The 23,392-nt window shown below is 45.2% G+C and overlaps 1 protein-coding gene and 2 long non-coding RNA genes across 3 annotated transcripts in view; 1 reads left to right on the plus strand and 2 right to left on the minus strand.

Annotated features, from left to right (window-relative positions):
* Positions 1 to 328: 328 nt before the first annotated feature.
* Positions 329 to 4,173, minus strand: LOC145532302 (uncharacterized). The gene is made up of 3 exons (XR_014073139.1): positions 3,997 to 4,173; positions 3,175 to 3,256; positions 329 to 580 (listed from the first exon to the last, which is right to left on the minus strand). It is a non-coding gene; the product is annotated as an uncharacterized LOC145532302 (long non-coding RNA).
* Positions 4,174 to 8,778: 4,605 nt separating this feature from the next.
* Positions 8,779 to 12,168, minus strand: LOC145532305 (uncharacterized). The gene is made up of 2 exons (XR_014073150.1): positions 12,091 to 12,168; positions 8,779 to 9,941 (listed from the first exon to the last, which is right to left on the minus strand). It is a non-coding gene; the product is annotated as an uncharacterized LOC145532305 (long non-coding RNA).
* TOX2 (TOX high mobility group box family member 2) overlaps positions 9,194 to 23,392 on the plus strand; it is a 248,945-nt gene continuing 234,746 nt past the window's right edge. The window contains exon 1 of the mRNA XM_081557007.1: positions 9,194 to 11,148. Coding sequence (XP_081413133.1) covers positions 11,025 to 11,148 — 124 coding nt within the window. The 5' untranslated portion in view covers positions 9,194 to 11,024. The remainder of the gene's footprint in view (positions 11,149 to 23,392) is intronic.

A 23,392-nucleotide genomic window follows, 5' to 3' on the forward strand; every position in this document is an offset into this window, starting at 1 on the left:
AACTGCAAGGGGGCAGCAGGGAGAAAGGAGGAGAGGGGCTGGGCAGTAGGCAGGGACACTCGGGCTCTAAAGTGGGGCAGTAAGGCTCGTCTTGGGTTCCCAGGTGGTGCTAGTGGTAAAGAACCCGCCTGCCAGTGCAGGTAGACTTAAAGGACGTGGATTCGATCCCTGAGTCAGGAAGAGCCCCTGGAGGAGGAAATGGCAACCCACTCCGGTATTCTTGCCTGGAGAATCCCATGGACAGAGGAGCCTGGCCGGCTGTAGTCCATAAGGTTGCACAGAGTCGGACATGATTGAAGCGACTGAGCACATATACACACATGCAAGGTTTGTCTTGCAAGGATGATTAAGTGTAATAATGAGTCCAAAACATCTTGTTTAGTACACAGCTGGTGTCATAGATGTGGAAGAGTGTGTGTGGGGGGGCACCTAGAAGGCACGGCTGGGTTAAAGACTGAGCTGTGGGAAAGCCCCGGGCAGATGTGGGCACCGAAGGTGTCTCGGTTGACGGTCCACGGCAGCGCCCAGCTGAGAAGCGTGTTTCACCATGGTGAAAATTACCGTTGGCATCACTCTCTTGCTGAAAACAAAGTGAAATTGGAGAACAGGCTGTTGTCTTCAACTAGGCCAAGATGACTAATTATTAGATTCGTTTTCTGAAGGTTACCATATACAGACATGCGATTGGAAGGAGAGAGGAGAGTTTGGAAACCTGACTCATTCTGAAACTCCGATTACATGGAACGCGTGCGAGGTCTCTGAGCAGAATGACTGTGAACATTCAGTTTCACTCAGCTGTCACCACAGGCGTGACACAAAACAAAATGTTTGCCTCAGCTCCAGAGAGCATCTCCGGGTAGGTCGTGGCAGCACCTGGGGCAACCTCGGCCAGGTTGCAAAGGGTGTGAATGTGGGAGTGGTACTGGGTTAGGGAGCGAGTGCCAGACCTCCAGTCCCAGCCATGGCTTCGTGACCACGTGTCCTTGGTAACTCTCTCTTTTCTTTTTTTAATTTATTTTTTAATTGGAAGATAATTGCTTTACAATGTCGCGTTGGTTTCTGCCATACAACTCGAACCTGCTGTAAGTATACATATGTCCCCTTACTCTTGAACCTCCCTCCCTGTTTCATCCCCATCTCACCCCTCTGGGTCATCACAGAGCACCCAGCTGAGCTCCCAGTGTTAGACGGCAACTTCCCACTTCCCCATTACACATACTATGTCAGTGCTATTTACTCAATTCATCCCACCCTCTCCACCTGCTGTGTCCACAAGTCTATTCTCTACATGTGCATCTACATTCCTTCCCTGCAAATAGGTTCATCAGTACCATCTTTCTAGATTCCATATATGCATTAATATATGATATTTGGTTTTCCCTTTCTGACTTGCTTCACTCTGTATAACAGGCTCTAGGTTCATCCACCTCAGTTCAGCTGATTCACCTTTGTTCCTTTTTATGGCTGTTAACCCTCTCTTTCCTTTGGAGCTTAGTTCTCCATCTGGGAAAAGGAGGGCCAGACCAGCTGCACGAGCCCAGTGTGGTCCAGTCTTTTGAGATGCACAAGTCCACTGGGGTCCAAGTGTTCCCAGATCCAAAGGGCTCCTCAAGGCCTTTGAACCCCTTCAAAACTCACTTCCCAACTCTGGGACTTGCAGTAGATTATTCCTGAAGCCAGTATCAGGGTTGAACATGGCTGAGGGCTTTCTAAGTGCCAAGTGCAGTGCCGGACACTTGGACATACCTGGTCTATTATCCTTTTCACTTGGCTTTTCACATGCAAGGTAGGTACCGTTATTCCTAACTTTGAGGTGCAGAGGGGCTAAGCAATTTCCCCAAGCTCCCCAGTGAACACGGGGCAAAGGTGGCTTGTTTCCTCAAGTCTATTTGATTCCAACCCCTTCCTGATTTGGGGAACTGACTCTACCATCTCATTTAATCCTTGCAACAACAAAGCCATGAGCAGATATCAAGGTTGGAAGCCTTCTTAGCAAAATAGTGGAGGAGATCTTGCCTGAGAGCAGGAGGCTTGGTGGTCTCCACACCCATCCCCCACTTCCTGGCCTGGACGTGAAGGCAAAGCATTTTCATTGCCCACGTGGCTGCGTGAGACCGTCCGTCTGCCCCTTCCTGTGGTCAAACTCAATGGTGCCGGAGCATCACTGAATAGAACTGAAGCCATGTTTAGTTCGTTGGGTTGGTTATCTAAAGAATCTTCCAATGGTGGTTTAAACACAAAATTTTGCCTTAAACCTTGGCCTCATGGCTAAGCCAGACCAAGTCAGATGTGTCTTCCTGGGTACTTCCTGAGTGTACTTACTGCCGTGTGGGTATCTGACACCAGGCAACTAATTGGTTATGTCTGGACCTGAATCTCACCACCCAACAGTGGGATTGCCCAAAAATCAGTCACCCTATAGACCCTAAGCTTGTCATTCTTATCAAGACAAGAATGGTGCTAAAATTGAACGCAAGCCATTATTCATTATTAGCAATATAGTTAAGAATATAATGCATAATTTAAAGTAATTTTTAAAGATTTTTCTTGATGTGGGCCATTTTTAAAGTTATTATTGAATTTGTTACAATATTGCTTCTGTTTTGTTTTTTTGGCCATTAGGCATGTGGGAATATTAGCTCCCTGACCAGGAATTGAACCTGCATCCCCTGCATTGGAAGGCAAAATCTTAACCACTGGACTTTCCCACAATCAGAGAAGTCCCTAAAGTAATATTTTAAATCAATATAAAAGGCTCAACACAAGTAAAAGTTTCTTGCTCCAAGTAGACACCTGACACCATCTAGGGATGGAGGTGACCCCCCCCACCCCAGCATATGAATATGGTTTTTTATACTGTTTCCCAAATCTGACCATTTCTGACCATTTCCACGTTACCGCCTTTGGTTATTGCAGCAGTCTCCTCACTGGTCTCCCTCTCCTCCCACCTCCCCACCCCCCCAAACTTCTTTCCCTGCGGGTTATTCTCTGCACAGCAGCTGAAGGATCCTGTTAGAAGCTGGAGTCAAATCACACCCGTCTCTGTTCACCACCCTCGAGTGGTTTCCCTTCCACTCAGGGTCAGAGCTGAGGTCCTTGCAGTCGCCTGGGGGCCTCAGGTCTTGCCCTGCTCCCTCTCTGAGCTCATCTCTTGCTGTTCCTCCCTTTGCTCACCTTGTTCCAGCCTCTCTGGCCTCTGCGTTCTTCTTCCAAGGGTCTTCCCACCTCAGGGACTTTACATGTGCCGTTCTCTCGCCTGAAACGCCCAAGCACATTCCCCCAGGTATCCATGTGGCTCCCTCCCTCTCCTTGTTCAGATTTCTGCTCAACTGACACCTTCTCAGGGGCTGTCTCGGCCACTCTACCTAAAATACCAGCTCCTACACTCTCTCTCTCTGCCTGCTTGCTTTTTCTTCAGAGTCGGTCTCCACTTGACATAGGATGTATTCTTTTAGTGTCTTCCTCAACTAGACAATAAGCTTCCTGAGAGCAGGGACTTTGCTCTGCTCACTCTTACATCCTCGAGGCCAAGACCAGTGCTTGGGCCGTAGCAGGACATCAGTTGAATTGGTTGTAAATGAAGGATCAAACAAACAAACTGAGCTCCCATTTGATGAGCATTTTTGTCTGTGAAGGAAGCACTTTCTGAGTTTCATGAGTCACATTTTCTGATTTCCATATTGAATGTACTACATTTGAAGTCATTCACATGGTCAATTTGAGCTACACTATAATTTGATATTCCTTTTCAGTGTATGTAACTCGACATCATCACTTTCTTGGATGCCTTCCCTTTTTCTTCATTTCCTTTTCACTTCTATTACCAACAAAAGCAGTTGGATTTATTTTGGAAGCATTTCTCAAAAAAGAAAAGTTCCATTACTTCTTGGGAGTAGTTGGGGGACACAGAGGACCAAGGGGGAGCAACAAACCCTGTTGAAACGCGCTGGTGGTGGCCTTGGCTCACCCACTCGCCAGGGGACTCATTTTCAATACCTGCTACACCCAACTCTGCAGTGCATGTAATTTGAGTTCACTCCTCAATGAAATAACAGGTTATCTCATGTCATCATGTTTGAAGATGGCTTACAAATAATTCACAGTGACTTCACAAATGCTGAAGAGTCTGTTGGGTTTCTCTATTCAATCTCTGCTCAACCTTGGTGTCTTCCAGGCTTCTGTGACTCCATCACATTCTGAAGTTCTCTTTGTTTATTCTTGGTTCTAGACTCCCGACCACCGGGCTTCCATCAGAATCTCTCACTGGAAGCAGAGAGACATGTCACTAGCTGTTAGGCAATGAGATGGCTGTATTTGGTCTCCCAGTGTTCTAATGAACTAAGCTTTTAGCCATGTCCTCCTTCTACCTTGATGTTTCTCTTACGTTGTAGAAAAGTAGACAGTGGTCAGGATTGAAAACGCTGGGATGCTTTTTTTTACCTTTTAAGCTCATGGAGGATTTTCCCTTGGCCTCTTAATATGTGATCTACTGTATTCCAGCTGCATGTATTGAGGGCTTGTGTGAACCATGGCCCTCCATGGGATAGAGGAATGACCAAGACAGAACTCTTGCTTCTCAAAGATGTGTGGTCCAGAAAGGGGGTGGAAGTGGCGTGGCAACATCTGTGGAGTAAGGAGAGTGACATGCATGCCATGGAAGGGAGGGTGTGGAACTGTGACTATAGTTAGGGTGGGGCCAGGGAAGGACTCATTGCTTTCATAAAAATAGTGCATAGGTGTTAAATTGCAAAAATACAGAAGGGTACGATAAATAAAAAGCCTGCCTCCAGCCCCCTCAAACCATCAAACTATGTTTCTATATGGAGTTTCCAGGTGGAGAGGTAGGTAGCGATGTTTTTGTGAAATATGGGATGCTTTTGAAAGTAAGTCATTCAGTGTAACTTTACTTGACTGTGAAAGAAGAAAAGGAAACCAATGAAACCAAAGGAATTTCTGAACCTCAAACAGATATTTCGTCAGTCATTACCAAAGAAATTGTTTCCTAAAATATGCTTCCAAGTTCAACAAGAGATTAGGGAAAGCATTGTGGTTGGAGTCATTTTTTTAAAAAATCTGTGTGTTTGTTTTTTGGTCTTTGTTTGTTTTGGCCGAGCCTTGTGGCTGGCTTGTCGGATCTAAGTACCCTGACCAGGGATCAAACCCAGGGCTCCAGCAGTGACAGTGCCAAGTCCTAACCAGTGGACTTCCAGGGAATTCCCAAAAATCTATGTGTTTTTTCATAAGCACGATTAACAGCGGTACTCCCAGATAAAATATTTACTTAAATCAATTCAACAATGGAATTTTTGAGAAAGCAACATAAAATTGCCCGTTAAATCAAAAGACATGGCATATTTTGTGAAAAGTCTGTGACTACTGTCTGCATTCCTGTCCTAATGCATTTTTCACAGAGCAGTGTAGAGTCAGTTCTATGAGTTTTAACAAATGCGTAGTTGTGTAGTCACACCATAATCAATCAAGATGTGGAATGGTTTTGTCACCCTTCCTGCAAATTTTCTGCACCCCTTTAGTCAACCCCTTCTTCCACACATGGACCTTGGCATCCACTGATCTCTTTTCTGTCCCTGTTGTTTTGCCTTTTCCAGAAAATCATGTAACACATACAGAACATGCTTTTCAGTTTGACTTTTTTCACTTAGCATATTGCCTTTGAGATTAACGGGCTCATGTGTTTTAGTTCACTCTTTTTTATCGCTGAGTCCATTGTATTGATGTTTGTGTGTGTGTTCAGTTGCTAAATCATCTCTGACTCTTCACCACCCCATGGACTGCAGCACACCAGGCTCCTCTGTTCTGCACTGTCTCCCGGAGTTTGCTCCAGTTCATGTCCATTGAGTCAGTCACGTCATCCAGTCATCTCATCCTTGAGATCTGAGTGTTTTTAAACAATGTATTTGCATGTTAGGTTGAATGGAATGTCCTATTCTATAGGACATTACCCTGGCCTTCTGTTTCTTTCCTGCTTCACTCCTCATCTTCATGATTATTATTGGAACTTAATTGCTTTACAATGTGTCGGTCTGTTCTGTACAATGAAGTCAATCAACCATATGTATACGTATATCCCCTCCTTCTTTCATCTCCCTCCCCTCTAGGTCATCTCAGAGCACCAAGTTGAGCTCCTTGTGCTATACCACAGGTTCCCACTAGCTATCTATTTTACACATGGTAGTGTCTATATGTCAGTTTCAATCTCCCAATTTGTCCCACCTTCCCCTTTTGTGTCCACATATCCGTTCTCTATTCCTGCCCTGGAAATAGGTTCATCTGTACCATTTTTCTAGATTTCATATGTACGTGTTAATATATGATATTTTTACACTGATACATTTTAGAACATTGATATTTAAATGAAATGGCAATTAGTGTAAACTCTAAGTTTGGATAGACTCATTTCTCATGCTTAGTCCTTTTGCTAGGATGTTTCCCTCTCTGAGTTTTCTGTTTTTTTATTTATCTCTTCCTTGCTAGATTTTATTATTAAGTTCAGTTCAGTTTAGTTGCTCAGTCGTGTCCGACTCTTTGCAACCCCATGAATTGCAGCACGCAGGCATCCCTGTCCATCACCAACTCCTGGAGTTTATCCAAACTCATGTCCATCAAGTCGGTGATGCCATCCAGCCATCTTATCCTCTGTTGTTCCCTTCTCCTCCTGCCCCCAATCCTTCCCAGCATCAAGGTTTTTTCCAATGAGTCAGTTCTTCGCATGAGGTGGCCAAAGTATTGGAGTTTCAGCTTCAAAATCAGTCCTTGCAATGAACACCCAGGGCTGATCTCCTTTAGGATGGACTGGTTGGATCTTATTATTAAGTAGTTTTTCCAAAAGAAGGTCATAAATAAAGTAGACTCTTAGTTAGCTGATGCTCATTGCCTTTGTACTTGAAGAATATCTATACAGGACAGAATGACCTTGGCTCACGTGTATTTTAAACTGAAACACCATTTTCCTAAATCTTCTGGCTTTGACTGTTGCTGAATGGAAGTCAGAGTCCAGCCTGAGGCCTTTTCTCATTTGTAGATGATTTCCTTTTTCTGCCTGAATGCTTGAAGATTTAATGACTCGGAAGTTTATTTTTCTAAAAAAAACCACTTAATTTCCTTTAAAAAAAAAAGTGTAAATGCACATAGTTTGAAAAGTCAAATTGTTTTCCCAGTTTCATAAGGAAAATCAACTCTCTCCTACTTTTCTTCATTCTTGCCAGCCTCCTTCAAGTCTAAGCTATTTCTTCCTAGTCTTACTTCCATATTTCTAAATAACATCTTACATTACTCTTATTATTTTTTTTTAAATTTACTATTGAGTTACCCCTGTAATTATACTTTCCCTTTTCTCATCCTTTTTCAGTTGTGTTGGGCTTTTGGAAGCTGTGTTCTGTTTACTTTGTTCTTTATCTTTCAATTTTCAAGTTTTCCTCCAACTGGTGATCCCTGGCTATCTGCTTGAATTTAAGCGGAGGGCACTAAAAGGCTTATTGGAATCTCTGGATGAGTTTGGGGTTGGGGTGGTGCTTGTTGGCTGGGGGGCTTCACTTTAGGGTAAAGAGATGGGATTAAGACCTGCCCTAGGGAGGCCTAAATGTCAGTATCTCTAAGTTTTTTCTCTTGGGCTAGTTTTCTCTGAGAGGAGGCCTTTGCTCTCCCGCCTCAGGGCACCAGGCTGTCTGCCAGTGTTCTGGGGTCTAAGCAAGGATAGGACTTCCATCTTTCCCTGTTTAGTGTACAGTCTTGCACTAAATTCTAGTGTTTTCATTACAGTACCCCATACCAGTTAATTAGCTGTGATTGACATTCATACGTGAGCCTCTGACTTCAACATTTCCAGGGAGAAAACGTCCCACTTTCTTCTGCTGCTAGGTGGGAGACACCATCATTCGGATTTACAGGGTCAGGAAAGCAGGCCTGAAGCTCTAAATGCTCAACATATAGCCTCTTGGCCACTTCTGTTTCAGTATCTCCTGCACCCCAGCCTCACTGGCACTCTGGTCGATATAGAGCTCTGTGGCTTCAATCAGCTTACTGTTTGCAGGTTCTCCACCCTGCAGGCACACACACACACACACAAATCTCAATTTTCCCTTTTTCTGGGTCAATTACTACTTATCCATTTACTTTTTAACTCATCAAAATTTTGATGTCTCTGTCATTTCTTCCATTATATTGGTTATTGACAGTTTATGCTTTTAAAATATTTGTATTCTTATTATGCAGTTTTATAGCAGCATTTTGGTAAATTTTTCTTTTGCTTTAGGTTATATTTTCTTCTAGACTGAATACTTTGCCTTTAGATGATTTTTTTCTTGGGCTGTTGGCTGAAGTATGTTTGCCATTTATGTCCAGGCATTTCTCATTTCTATCCAGATTTATTATTATTATTATTATTATGCTGTTATATAGAGTGGCTTTGGAACTCATTGTTCAGTATATCTAAAACAGGTTAGTTTTCCTTGCCAAGTCATAGTTTCAGGTCTTGATATTTTGTGTTCTGAACACTTTAAAAAAGTCTGACATAGTGGGATGAGGAGCAGGAAAAAAATGGGAAAGCTCATGCAGATCAGTGTACAGTTTTTGGAAGAAATAGCTGGGGTGGTTCTCTCACTTCTGAGATTTTTGCTGGCACATTATGCTAAGTTTACAGCCCCTTGGGGAAAAGGATAACTTTTTTTTTACAATCTGGGATAGTTAATACTCATTGCCCCCAGTTTTGTTGGGGGCATAGAGACTACAAGTGCATCTATAAGAAAATAAAATTTAACTGAGTGAATCGAAGATCTCATTGGCTTTATTAAACAATTCATGAGTCAGGCAGCATCTCATCTGGCAACAAGGAGATACACTGAGGGGTTATACAACATGGAAGGCTTTTATAGCAAGGAAGGCAGGACAAAGAAAGGAAGTCATTAGCAAGGAAAAAAATTCAAGTTCATTGGAGGAAAGTAGGAAAAAAATTCAAGTTCATTGGAGGAAAGTAAAAGTTTAGGTGGCAACAGTCTCTTATTGGCTGGGCTTGTTGCTGGGCAGGAAGGAAGTCTTCCTTCCTCCTGCTGGGGTAGTGAAATAGTGGCACTTCCTGTCAGTACAAGGTAGGTGTCTTCCTGTTGGGGGTAATTGTTGTCTTCCTTTTTGAGGTAACTGATGATGAATCTGAGTAGGAACTAAAGAGCCTCTTGATGGTGAAAGAAGAGAGTGAAATAGCTGGTCCAAGGAGATCAAACCAGCCAATCCTACAGGAAATCAACTCTGAATATTCATTGGAAGGACTGATGCTGAAGCTGAAGCTCCAATACTCTGGTCACCTGATGCGAAGAACTGACTCATTTGAAAAGACCCTGATGCTGGGAAAGATTGAGGGCACTCAGAGAAGGGGTGACAGAAGATGAGATGGTTGGATGGCATCACTGACTCAATGGACAGGAGTTTGAGCAAACTCAGGGAGATAGCGAGGGACAGGGAAGCCTGGCATGCTGCAGTTCATGAGGTCGCAGAGAATTGGACATATCTTAGCAACTGAACAACAATGAGTAGGAAAGCACCATCTATAGGCCTTCCTAACTACAAGTTTAGTTAAGATTTCCTTTTATCAATTTTCATACACCCAACATATGAAACAAATGAAGGTGGCCGGTGAGCCCAGTGGGGCAGCTGATGGCTGAGTCAGGCTGGTCATTTGGAGTGGTTAGAAGGAGGTCCCCGAATCTGAAGCATCCCTGGTCTCCTTAATGGCCATTATGGGAGTAAGCAGGTGGGGCCAGGTGGGACGGCCCAGTCTGCAAATGGTGGTAGTGGACAAGTGACCCCGTGGCTGCTTTTGGAAGGTCAGGATCAGAATCCTGCAGTTGAGAATCTAGAAGGCTCTGACCCAGTGGCTAGAGAGTCCAACTCCATAATAAGGTTGAATCACCAGGGACCATTTTTTGATGTTTCTAGGGAGAAATGAGAAAGAATATATCAATTGACTAAGATGATGTTCATTTATTACATCCATGATGTCTTTCAAGGCTTTGAAAAACACTCTTCTTTTGTCTAATTAGTCATTGTGACCAGGTCTCCATGGAAACCATTATGTTTGTACCCACAATAGACACGTGTGCATCCATTAAAGGGACATAGTTGCCAAATGTGAGCCATGGGCCCAGGGTGGAGTGGCTTTTTACAACACAGCCATCCGAGCTTCTGTGAAAAGTGTCAAAACACGAGCAAATAGCTGTCCCTGTCCATAAAGAGAGACGCTCTCTTTGGTGTCAGGCCCTGAATTTAGGGGAGTGTGAAACTCAGGAAAAGTGAGTGCTAATGTTCATGGTGTGAGCCTATAGGACAGATTATCTTTTTTTTTTTTAAAAGAAACAGTGTTAAAAGAGTTTTTAACCCATTAATTACTGAAAAAACTAATAAAGTGTAAAAAACAGAAGAGATTCCAGAGAGCAGAACAGCTGTGAATATAGGAAATTAGGAAAGTGGAAATGAATTGGTTAATAGATGCAAAATTGGCTACTTTCAAGAGGGGTAAAGTGAGTCGAGAGAACGTTTAGGTTTTCATTAAAAAATATTGAGGGAAAATTCCCTGGCAGTCCAGTGGTTAGGGCTCTGTGCTTTCACAGCCATGGGCCCCACTTTCATTCCCTGGTCAGGGAACTAAGATCCCACAAGCCATTTGATGTGGCCAAATATATATTTATGTGTGTGTGTGTTTGAGGGTGTACTAAGTTGCTTCAGCTGTGTCCAACTCTTTGCAATCCCAAGGACTGTAGCCCGCCAGGCTCCTCTGTCCATTGGATTCTCCAGGCAAGAATACTGGAGTGGGTTGCCATGCCCTCTTCCAGGGTAATCTTCCTGACCTGGGGATTAAACCTGGGTCTCCCTCACTGCAGGCAGATTCTTTACCGTCTGAGCCACCAGGGAAGCTCATATATATCCAGAGAGAGAGTGAGAGCCAAGTACCCAGCTGAGATAAGTGAGAGCTCTGATGGAGGGACGGATAGGCTGGGATGGAGGACTAGGATGGAACCATGCTACCCAGACCTGGACTGTCCAAGAGGGCTTCACAGCACAGGAGCAGGAGGCTGTCAGGGGAGGAGGCTGGGTGGGTCCCATCCTGCTTATATGATGCACCCAATGCAGGTCCAGAATCAGGTAAGTGCACTGCAGACCCTGGGACCTGAGTGGGTGGGAGGGGCCTGTCCAGGAGAGGGGAGCTGGAACAGACCTAGGAAAGCCCAGGATTACAGGACACCAGCTCTGCTATGGGGTCAGGAACCAGTCCCTCCCGGTATCACTTCAGCACTCATTTCTGCCTCAGAGCCAAGAGCTGCAGAGGCATTTGTGTTCCTCTGGGTTGCTTTGTCTGATGAGATTTCAGGACTACAAAGACCTGAGCTAACTTGTCAGGCACAGACCATCAGCACAAGCTACAGAAATACTACAGGAATGAAGTCCTCAGACCCCAACCAGAAAACTTTTAATTAAACCATTCAAAATGAGAAAAAATGTACTGGAGAGGCCCTTGGCTTATCTAGATACCTCATGTCTCTAGACCTAGGAAACAAACAGAAGTGAAGCTATCACAGATCTCACTCTTTGTAGACCCATGTGAGGCAAGCCCTTATTCACAGCCATTATCTCTTGTTTTGCACTCAGTTCTAATAACCCCGGTATTTTTGGCTTCCTGGTCATAATGGATTAGAAGTAACAAGAGCTTTTGGTGTGGTGACTGGCAGGCACATTGACATCAGCAGGAGGGCACAGCTGAGAGCCTGACAGTGAGGTCAGGAAGCTGAGAAATACAAAATATTTTATAAAATATAAAAGCAGTTACAACAGGCTGAGGCCTAAGGGTGCTGGGGGCATTTCAAATAGCAGTAAAAAGCCTCCTCCTTACCCCCCAGCCTGGTCCAGCTATTGACTTGCTAGCGATAGCCTTGAGTCAGCCAGGAAAAAGGTTCCTGACAACAGCAGGAATTTGGAGATCATACATTTCTGAGTTCAGTTCCCTACTTATTGTTTGTGGGACTCCAGGCAAACCACTTCAGATAATGGTTTCATCTTAAGAATGTTGGGAGAATTAAATGAACTTACCTAGCACATAGTAAATGCTCATTAAAAATTAGCTGGTTAGCAGAGAGGTGGGTGATGGTCAGCTACCTGCCACGATGTGGACAAATCTCAAAAGCATTATGAGGACTTCCCTGGAGGTCCAGTGGTTATGACTTCATGCTTCCATGGCAGGGGGCACAGGTTCAATCCCTGGAAGGGGAACTAAGATGCCACATGCTGTATGGTGCGGCCAAAAACTAAAACTCAAAAAAATAAACACACACAAAAACACCCCAGAACATATGGGAGTTCCCTGGTGGTCCAGTGGTCAGGACTTGGCACTTACACTGTCCAGGTTCAGTCTCTGGTCAGGGAACTAAGATCCACAAGTCAAGAGGCGAAAACAAAGACAAGGGGGAAAAGTCATGCATGAAAGGGAAGCCACTGTGTGGTTCCATGTACAGAAATCACAAAAACAGGCAAAACTAATCTATGACGTTAGAGGTCAGGATAGCAGTTGTGGGATTTAGTGACTCTAAGCAGGCCTTTGCCCCTTCTGATGTAAAATAGAACAGATAGAGAAATCCACCTAAAACAAATGTGTGGCATCATAATGGATTCTTTTTTTTTTTTTTTAATAAATTTATTTATTTTAGTTGGGGGCTAATTACTTTACAATATTGTAATAGTTTTTGCCATACATTGACATGAATCAGCCATGGGTTTACATGTGTTCCCCTTCCTGGACCCCCCACCCACCTCCCTCCCCATCCCATCCCTCTGGGTCATCCCATTGCCCCGGCCCTGAGCCCTTGTCTCATGCATCGAACATGGAATGGTGTTCTGTTTCACATACGATAATATACATGTTTCAATGCTATTCTCCCAGAACGTCCCACCCTCACCTTCTCCCTCAGAGTCCATAAAATTGTTCCATGCATCTGTGTCTCTTATACTGACTCGCATATAGGGTTATCGTTACCATCTTTCAAATTCCATATATATGCATTAGTATACTGTATTGTTGTTTTTCTTTCTGGCTTACTTCACTCTGTATAATGGGCTCCAGTTTCATCCATCTCAGTAGAACCGATTCAAATGTATTTTTTTTTAATGGCTGAGTAATATTCCATTGTGTATATGTATCATAATGGATTCTTGTAAGGCCACCAGGAAAGCTGGTCCTGCTTACGGCCCCCTTCTTCCCTCCGAATGTTTTGTTTCTTGATCTGGGTGTTGGTTGTGTGTGTGTGTGTGTGTGTGTGTGTGTTTAGTCGTGTCCGACTCTTTATGACCCTATGGACTGTAGCCCTCCAGGCTCTTCTGTCCATGGTGTTTTCCAGGCAAGAATACTGGAGTGGATTGGCATTTTGCACTCGAGGGATTCTTCCTGACCCAGGGGTCGAAACTGTGTCTCTTGAATCTCCTGCATTGACAGGTGGATTCTTTACCACTGTGCCAGCTGGGAAGCCCAGGTACTGGTTACCCAGGGGTATTCAGTTTATAGAAACTCAAAGAGCTGTGTACTTAAGATTGATGCGTTCTTCTCTATGCATGTTATTATTTTGACCATATTGCATGGCTTGTGGGATCTATGCATATTATGCTTTGATAAAGAATTTAAATGTCAGTTGTTATAATTATTATTATGGTATTAACTACTATAAACCTCAAATTCTTCATCTGTATCATGGGGATGATGATTCCTTTCTCTGCAGAATTGTTACAAGGCACAGTGTTTTCCAGCACATTCATCCACTGGTCCATTCGACAAATATTTTCTGAACCCCTATAGGCCCAGGCACTTTTCAAGGTTCTGGTGATGAAGCAGTGAAACAGACAGACAAAAATCATGAGCTTATGTGCTGGTGAAGGGAGAGATATGTGCTAGGCCTTCACTTACAGGAGCCTATTAAATTCTGACAGCACCCTCTAGTTCAGAAAACAAAATTCTGGAGCATGTCTCCACCTCAACTGGTTAAGATATTTGTTTGGTTTAGTTTTGATTTGGCTCCTTAAGTCATTAGCTTCACTTGTGACGAAACCTTGGTTAGAACAAAGTCAGACTGAGAAACGCTTGTGTATACTACACTGAGAATTTCTGCCTATTCTAGAATTTCTGGGTACAGTCTAATTGTGACTTAGAGCAAACCACCCTTCATGGGCTGGGGGATGGATCTCCTGGCAAAAGAAATATCTTCTCCCTCTTGCTTTGAGGAACTTATGTTTCTAGGCCCCGAGCCCTTCAGGCAGGAAAGTGTTAAGAAAGAAATGTGCATTTCTACTGAACAAGAAAATCAACTTAGAAAAGAAATGTGTATTGGAAAATATCTATTTGCCTGCAAAATAATGTAAAAATAATGAGCTCCTATTCCCCTTTGATGTGCAGCACACGCTTTTAAGGGAAGATTCTGCATTTCTGAGATACTGGGCCTGGCGTGTAATGAAGTGGTTGTTATGGCAACAACTTTCAAAAGCAAGTATTTTCTGAGAGATGTGCTCCACACAGCCAGCGTGAGAGAGGAAAACATGAAAACAGAGTCAGGGAGATGAGATGAGCCCAACCAAAGGCATCAGATGCCAGAGCTTCTACTCTGTGTCCGAGGGGGAGGGAAAGGTGGCCCCCTCACCTCCACCCTGCCTGGGTTTGCGAAAACCTGTCAGGGAATCCGGGCCCCTGCCCTGGAAGGAATCCAGGTCGGGGGCTGACCAGGGGAGGTCAGGGCTGAGACATCTCTCACCTGGAATGCAGCCTGAGCCTGGGGCCTCCATCACCAGTCCCTCGTCCTCTTCCTCCAGGCTGGCCTCCCAGCCTCAGTCTCTGCCCTTCCATCTTTCCGTCTGCTCCCTCCTGCTCCCTTGGCCCAAGAGCACCGACGCCCCCACCTCCATTCATTCGAGTCCAGTCTTCTCACTAGCACTCTGGCCCGCCAAGCTGGTGTCCAGTGTGAGCAAACATGGCGCCACGAGCTGGCATTCATCACCCCTCTCATCTTCACAACAGCCCCAGGTGCCCAGGGCACTGCCTGGCACAGAGTAGCTGCTCCTCTCTATTTGTTGAGCGAACGTATGGTCCTTCTGTGGCAGCTACTATACTATCAACCCTGTTTTGTTTTTGTTTTTTAATTAAAATTTTTTTCTTGGCCATGCCACACTGCAGTGTGAGACCTTAGTTCCCTGACCAGGGATTGAACCTATGCCTCCTGCATTGGAAGCACAGAGTCTGAACCACGAGACCACCAGACAAGTCCCTAACATCCCCGTTTTTCATACAAGGTAAGGGAGGCTCAGAGATGTTCAGTGATTACCCCTGCCCCAAAGACAGTGAGCAGTGGAACTGGACTGCCCACACCCCTGTCTGGCACTGTCTCTTTGTACCCCCACTTCCCAGTCTCATGTGTGTGTTCACACTGTGTCTCTGCCTGGTACACCCTCTCCTGTGTCCCGTAAGGCCTGGCTCAAAGGCACCTTGACTATAATGTCTTGAAAAAACCACCTCTAAACTAGAGTCCCGGGGGTGTCAGGGCCCAGGGACTGGGCCCTCACTATCAGCTGGTGTGTCTGGGCAGGGGTCGCAGGAACAGAGCCGCTTCTGGGGGACTGTGTCTGTCTCATTCACTTTCTTCCCCCCAGCAGTGCCTGGCACACTCAGTAGCCCTTTGTTGAAGGAAAGAAACTCTGGAGCCCAGACAGTTCTGGACAAGCCTGTTGGGTCGATCACTAGGTTTCTGAGATTCCAGCCAAGGCTTCCTTATGGTTGGGAAACTGGGTCATATCCTGTTCAGGTTCACATCTGACAGTGAGGAGAGGAGCCTATGGGTGTGTAAGTGCACGTGCATGTGTGCACATCGGCCTTTCCAAAGGGAGTTACTCTAGAGAAGAGTCTGGGGCCAGCTACTACCCAGCACATGCTTCTGAGTCTGGGGTGAGGGAATGGGTGTGCACTCAGGGCTTCAAACCCGCACTCCAGAGGGGTGTGTGTCTAAGTAAGTGCGTGTGTTTCAGGAGGAGTGAGAGTGTGTGCATGGCCTTGATTGAGGGGACTTACTCTGTAAGGGAGCATGTGCTTACACGCTTGCAAAGTGTATGTGTGTGTTTCATGTGCATAGTGTCTGTTGATGCGTGTACATGCTTGGCCTTGATGTAGAGTGTGTGTGGGGGAGTACTGCAACGAGAGACTGTACAGATGCGTGTAAGGAGTGTGCCTGGGAGTGTGTGGATGGATGCGTGGGGAGAGGGGCGTTTGCATTCAGGGGCTGCTGCATCTGCCAGGTAGAAGCAGAGGCAGCCTACTGACCACGCGAGGGATTTTCAATTCAGTGCTGGGCCAGAGCTCCTGGAAGCGGCTGGCTGACCCACAATCACAGAGGGAAGACTATGCCATTGGACTCTCCTCTGGATCATAAAAGATAATGTTTAGAGCTGGAAGCAGCTTCTACCCCTGATGTCCATGCCTGATGAGAAACAGAGAGGGAGGTGTGACCTCCCAAGATAACACAGCGAACTCAGGATAAAGCTGGAACTCGGACTTGTACCTGGGTCTGAGATGCCTTCCTTAACTCCAATCCACTGCCAGGCCCCTAAGGAGGAGGGAGGGGGTTAACCACAGAGTAATTAATATCAGGCACCAGAGTATTGTATAATTTCATTCCCACTTTAATTAAGGAAAGTTTTTTTAAGAATAGAAGTCTTTGTTGTGTCAATTAGTTGATTGACTATCATTGGTTTCTGGGTTAGGGAAACTTGATCCGAGGTGAATGAATTTGTTTATCAGGGAAAAGGAGCCAGGGGATGGAAAAAGAAATTCAATTAAGTGTCAGCCTGCTGAGTGACAGGTTGCATTTGATAGGACTTTTAGCTTAATTGCTTGTATTTCATTAAGAGATTTATTTATCAAGAGAATTCTTCGTTTTAAAATCTTGGGGAGTGTCTGAGTGGCTTCTGGCTATCTTTTCTGCCTTGATTGAGGATGCTGAAACGTGGACCTGAAGAATTACCTGGCACCTCAGAGATATTCTTGTTTCTACTAAAATCCTGCCTTCTCCTGACTCCTAGGACTGGCAGTCTCTCTCATCCTTCCTGTCCCAAAGTTATACCCAGAGTTCGGCAAGTGTCTGCGTGTCTCTAGGGAGAAAAGTCCGTATTTCTCTTTAGATTCCCAAAGAGATCTGAGTCCCAAAGAAAGTAACACCCAGCAGGCTGACCACCTTTTTTTGTTGTTGTTGTTGTTGCTGTTTCCACCCCCAGAAACAGGTTGGATTTCATGCAGATTTGTAAAATTGTACGTGAAGGCAGTGCTAAATATTGCTAACTAATAACTAAATATTCCTCTGCATTAACAAAGGGTGACTTTCAAAATAAATACCCTCAAAAATAGAGTCATCCCTACAAGATTTAATTAGCTAATTTACTTTTAAAATTTATTTATTTTTTAAATTTTTGGCTGTGCTGAGTCTTTGTTGCTTTGTGCCTTCATTATGGCGCATAGACTTCTCACTGTGGTGACTTCCTGTTGTGGAGCACAGGCTCTAGGCACATGGGCTTCAGTAGTTGCAATATGTAGGCTCAGTAGTTGTGGCGCATGGGTTTAGCTGCTCCGAGGCATCCCTCACAGATCAGGGATCTAACCCGTGTTCCCTGCATGGGCAGGTTGATTCCTATCCATTGTGCCACCAGGGAAGTCCCAAGATTTAATTTAATTGGAGAAATGGTTGCTACTTTTTTTTTTTTTTAATGTCATATAACCTCAAAAATGAATGCATTCTGAATCATATGGGTCTTGATGTCCTAGAAGCAAATAAACTGTGTGTAATGTGACTTATTTGAGCTATTCTTCTTTGAAGGCTTCTTGATCCTTCTCATGAGAATTGCCCAATGTATAATTTATAATAGTTGTAGGGAATGTTCACTTTGTTTTATAAATGGGAAAACTGAAGCTCAGAGAGGGCAAGAGGTTTTTCCAAGGACACACAGCCAACCAGGAGCAGAACTAGGATCAACACTTGTTCTCCCAGCTTCTTTTCCAACAATCTGGCTCTCTGTGGGGCCTCTGGAATTGCTGAGCTTAGGGTCTATGGGGGCAGTTAAGCTTCTTTTCCTTTTGATAGATAAGGGCAGGAGAGCAGAATGGTTAGGACTGCCATCATGGCCTGTGCCTAAATCTTGGATCTGCTATTTATGTGAGCTTAAGCAAGTGCCTCCCTGGTGATTTCCCTGGTGGCTCAGTCAGTAGAGAGTCTGTTTGCAATGTGGGAGACCTGGGTTAGATCCCTAGGTCAGGAAGATCCCCTGGAGAAGGAAATGACAACCCATTCCAGTATTCTTGCCTGGAGAATCCCATGGACAGAGGAGACTGATGGGCTACCATCCATGGGGTCGCAGAGAGTCATACACGACTGAGTGATTCACTTTCACTTTCAAGCAAGTGCCTCAACCTCTCCACTAGTTGAGGGATAGTCGGATTCTCTGTTTTACTGGGTTGTTGAGAGGACTCCATGCAATGTGCTTGGACTGTACCCAGTACATAGCAAATGCTTAATAAATATCAGTTGTAATTATTATTGTGCTTTTCAAGTAAGATTTTAATGGGAAATAGGTTTCCAATTCTTAAAAATAATTGAGGACCATTGTTTTGCACTGCATTAACTCCACTCCCACCCTCATCCTGGAAGAGGAAATAATTTGCTCCAGAAGATGAGTGTCCATGAGGAATGGTGGTGAAAGCAGATTTCCTGCCTCCTCAGGCATTGCTCTTTCTGGTGTTCCCTGGTACCAGAATATTTTTATTTTCTTCTCTATGGTAAATATTTATTCGTGGTTCTCCCTCTCCCTTCCTTCCTACCTTCTTTCTTTCTTTTTTATATTACTTGCTGCATCAGATCTTACTAGCGAGATCTTCTGTTGTGACTCGTGGGCTCTCTAGTTGTGGCGCTCAGGCTTAGTTGTCCCAAACGTGTGGGATCTTTGTTTCCTGACCTACATCCCCTGCATTGCAAGGCGGCTGCATAACAACTGTACCACCAGGGAGTCCCCCTTCCTGCCTTCTTCATTACTCCCTCCCTTATTTCTCTTCCTTCCATCCATCCACTCCAGTACGAGAACTGTCTTCTACAGACTTGTAAATGCCAGTTTTGCACCTCTCTTTCCAACTCTGGATTCAGGGTTGTCATGTTGGCGGCCAAGGTATCAGTATTCACACTATGGAAATTGGGGAACTTGTCATAAGGGCTTTTTGGAATCTTTTTTTTTTTTTAATAGCTATTTCCCAACATACTATCACTTCCATCCACCCCTCCTTCAATCATCCATCTCTTTGTACGTGCAAACCTCCACCCACCAAACCATCACCCATTGAACTGTCCACCATCCAACATTTATTAAACACTTTAGGTGGGCCGGGCCCTATATAAGAGCTACAGGGAGGGCAGAATTGGCCAGAGCCTGCTCCCTGCCCTTTAGGAATTGACAGTTTAGTGGAACAGACACCTTACATCTGTCTCACATTCAAGGACTGTCTGGACATCATTTCATTTGATGATGATGGTCAGCATTGTTACCTCAGTGAAACAATTGAGGAGATTAAGGCTCAGAGAGGTTAAGTGAATTGCCTGAGGTCACACAGCTGGCTGTACATTCATTTGTTCACCCGTCTGACAAGGCATGATCTTCAGCTTACTGAGCTGCTCAAATCTAGCCAGAATGTCAAGGTGAAAACAGATTTTCAAATCTGTCCTTCAGAAATAAGCCTTCTTTAAAAAAAAATAAGTAAAAAGAAAAAAAAAAGGGAAAGAATAGGGAAAGTTATTTTTCCATCTTGCTTAGAGGGGGACAGTTTTGAATTTATTTTTTCAGATTGAACAGTCGTTCCTCAAATGGATAGTGATAGGTGATCTAAAAAATAATCTTTAAAAATGTCGCCGAGTTGGGCATTTCCTCCGGGTGACATAACTCACTGTGACAGAATGCATTTAAATTCGTGGAAAAGAAATTGAAAGGAGTGGAGGGTGTTGGTGCGAACTGCCAGTTTCTTAACCCTCTGCATTCGCCACCCTCGCCCGTCTCTTCCATCGCCCAGAAGCCTGTGGGCACTGCCATTCTCCCCTGCTACCTTCAGCCACATGTCTAGGATGCATCAAACACTGAAAGCGCTTCTTCTGTGGATCGCAGGTTCCAGGATCTAGCCAGGGATGTGCCTCCTGGGGCCAGAAAAGGGTGTGGATTTCCTGACGGGCCAAAGAAAGAGGTGCTTAGACGTTTTTGGAAGATGATGCTCTCACACTTTCTCTCTGGATTCTTATTTGTTCCCTTTGCATTTTTCTCTCTCTCTCTCTTTTAACCCCTTTGCTTTTCTAATTCCCACAAATGGCCACCACAGTAACAAGGAGTGGATTTTGCCTTGGGAAGGCAATGTGAGGCCAGACAAGGCTCAGGGACAAGGATCAACTTAATGCACAGTGTCCATGGAGTCCACGTTACAAATCCTCCTGGTTTTGTGGGTGGCCTCCCTCCAAAAGGCAGAGCTCCAGGGCCATGCTAAGGTTCCTGGCAAGAGTTTTGATGGACAGTATGGTGTTCAACACTTCATAGTCTCTTTTGTGCAATATTTTCATTGAACTTCCCAAGGCATTTTTTTTGTTACCTGCAAGCTGATTTCTCTTTTTCTGCATCCTGTCTGCCAATACAGCTCTGGAAAAAGAAGAAAGCAGGTGCCACCTTGATAAAGAAGAGGCGGATCTGGTGTAAGGGAGGGTCTTAGATCAGCTTCCTAGAATCAGAGCCTGAGATGGGGTTTCTTATGAGAGTGATTTATTGCAGAGTGCTCTTACAGAGGCACAAGGGAACATGAGAGAGAGGCCAGCTTCAGGCTGATCCCACAAGGAGCTCTGAGCATGAATTGTGTCACCAGAGTTGGTCCCCACTGGAGACTCAGGGGCTGGCATTTGTATCTCCATGCCATCAGTCAAGAGCCACTCAGATGTCACTGGTTGGCTGGGGAGAGTAACCTCCTAGGGGAGGCAGATCCTGCTGAAGGCAAGTGTCCAGGGAAGAGGATAGTAGTATCCTTAGCAGTCAGTTCTCCCAGGGTCTGGGGCTTGGGACCACTCATCTGGTAAAAGGGTGCAGCTTGGGAACCAACAGCATCAGTGCAGGGAGAGTCCCAGTGAGACAGGAACAGGAAGTGGAGGAGCGGTTCCACTTCCTGACCTGATGGATTATGGGGGGGTGACGGGAAACAAGAGGACAAGTAACCAATGAGGCGCTATGTGTCAAGACCCATCGTCTTTGGCTTAGAGATAGACAGGACGGACCCTGAGCCCTCCTTCAGGAGGCATCTGCTTGGCTTTCCGTTTGGGCTGCCAGGAGGAAAGAGCTGTGTAGGAGGCCCCCAAAGAGTGAGGCTGGCAGTGAGGTGAGGTCAGGCAGAGAGAAGGCTTCAGCCATGCGGGTTCAAGCCAAGAAGCTGTCACCAGGGCAGCTGTGGTGAGAGGTCAGAGGATCTTACAGTAAAGGCTTGAGGGCGGTAAGGCGATGTTGAGCTGGTAAGAGTTGAAGGGAGGGGTGCAGATATTCAGAGAAAACCCCAGCCTGATGCCCGCTGGAGAATAGATCACAGACTTAGTGAATGCCAGAGGAATGTCTAGGATCAGGACCTGATAGAGACAGCTAGTGGTCCACCTACCAGTTCTTTGTGCTCACTTTCCCACAGTGTGGAATTGTTGCTAGGAGGTGGCTGCCCAGACAAGGACTGTATTTCCCAGTTAAGCCTGCATCTATGTTTGGCCATGTGACAAGTCCTCAAAACATGAGTGAAAATGCTGTGTGTCCATTCTGGGCAGTAGCTTTTAAGAAGTGGGTGGGATTTCTCTCTGTTATTCTAGGGGCTAGAAGAAGAATCTGTGGTCTGAGAGGTTGGCAGAGACAAAGATGGGAGGAGCCTAAGACCTTGAATCACATGGAGGAAACCTGTCTGTAGAGGACAGCAGTGTTTATTTGTGTCTGGTGGAGATGCCTTATCAGGCCACTAATAAATGTCAAGGCAGTGTGAGCATCTATAACAAATAAATCCCCAAATCCCACTGCCTTAAAACAATAGATTTTCCCCCCATTGCTCACATAACAGTCAAATGAGACAATTCCTAGTCTATGGGCAGCTTTCTTCCATGTGATGATTCAAGGACTTAAGCTCCTCCCATCTTTGGCTCTGCCAAGCCCCTGTGTCTCTCAGTGATCAGGTTAAGATATTCATTGAATAAATGTTTATGAAGTACCTACAACATGTCCTTCACCAGTGAACAAAAACTCACCCCATGGCTGTTGATCTTCCTTTTTCCCCGGGTCAGCCCCATTGCTCAAGGGCTCATGCCCAAGTGGCTATGGCAAGAGGCATGCACCCAACACTCAGACTTCCTAGGCTGCCCCAATTGCTCCGTGTCCAATGTTCGATCAGGGCTTGTTCTAGTCCAAGCCCTTAATGAGGAACATGACCACATTAAGGGGACCTGATAGTTGATTGGTTAATTGGCCTCATTCACTATGGAGGGGAAGGGATCTGTTCTTATCAGAATAGACACTGGATTTCCATTTCCGTCAGGTTCTGGCAGCATCACCATCCACAAACTTGTACACTCTTGACTTCTAGTGCCCAGCAGCCTCTCCGGATGGTCCTTCTTCACTGCGCCCTGCGTACTACCTACCTTCAGCTGGAACTTGAAAGTAAGGGGAGAGGTGGAGAGACTCAAGGGAAAGGAGTCCCTGATTATCACAGCAGCTGCCACCTAGAGCTTCTGTATATTTGGTCCACAGTTTCTCCCAAGGGTGGTTTCTGTTATTTCTCATGATCTTAGGTATCGGTAACACACTGAGTGCCGGAGAGGCCAAATCTGTCTCCTATTGATAACAAGAATTTGGGCACAAGGCGAACGCCTTTGAAGGCTGTTTTCTCCTCTGCTGTTGCCAAGGGCTCCTTTCTGAGTTCATTTTCATTTGGGGCCATTGAGAGGGAAGAATGAGGTTATAAAAAGACTTGCTTCCAAAGCATATCATTAAGGCGCCTCTTTGTTCGCTGGCTTCTTCTGCTGCTGCTGCTAAGTCACTTCAGTCGTGTCCGACTCTGTGCAACCCCATAGACGGCAGCCCACCAGGCTCCCCCGTCCCTGGGATTCTGCAGGCAAGAACACTGGAGTGGGTTGCCATTTCCTTCTCCAATGCATGAAAGTGAAAAGTGAAAGTGAAGTCGCTCAGTTGTGTCCGACTCGTAGCGACCCCCTGGACTGCAGTCTACCAGGCTCCTCCACCCATGGGATTTTCTAGGCAAGAGTACTGCTAGGTCTTTGCAGCATTTGGG

Source organism: Giraffa tippelskirchi, chromosome 13 (assembly GCF_054371585.1).
Source record: "Giraffa tippelskirchi isolate mGirTip1 chromosome 13, T2T-mGirTip1v1.2.pri, whole genome shotgun sequence".
Lineage (NCBI taxonomy): Eukaryota > Metazoa > Chordata > Mammalia > Artiodactyla > Giraffidae > Giraffa > Giraffa tippelskirchi.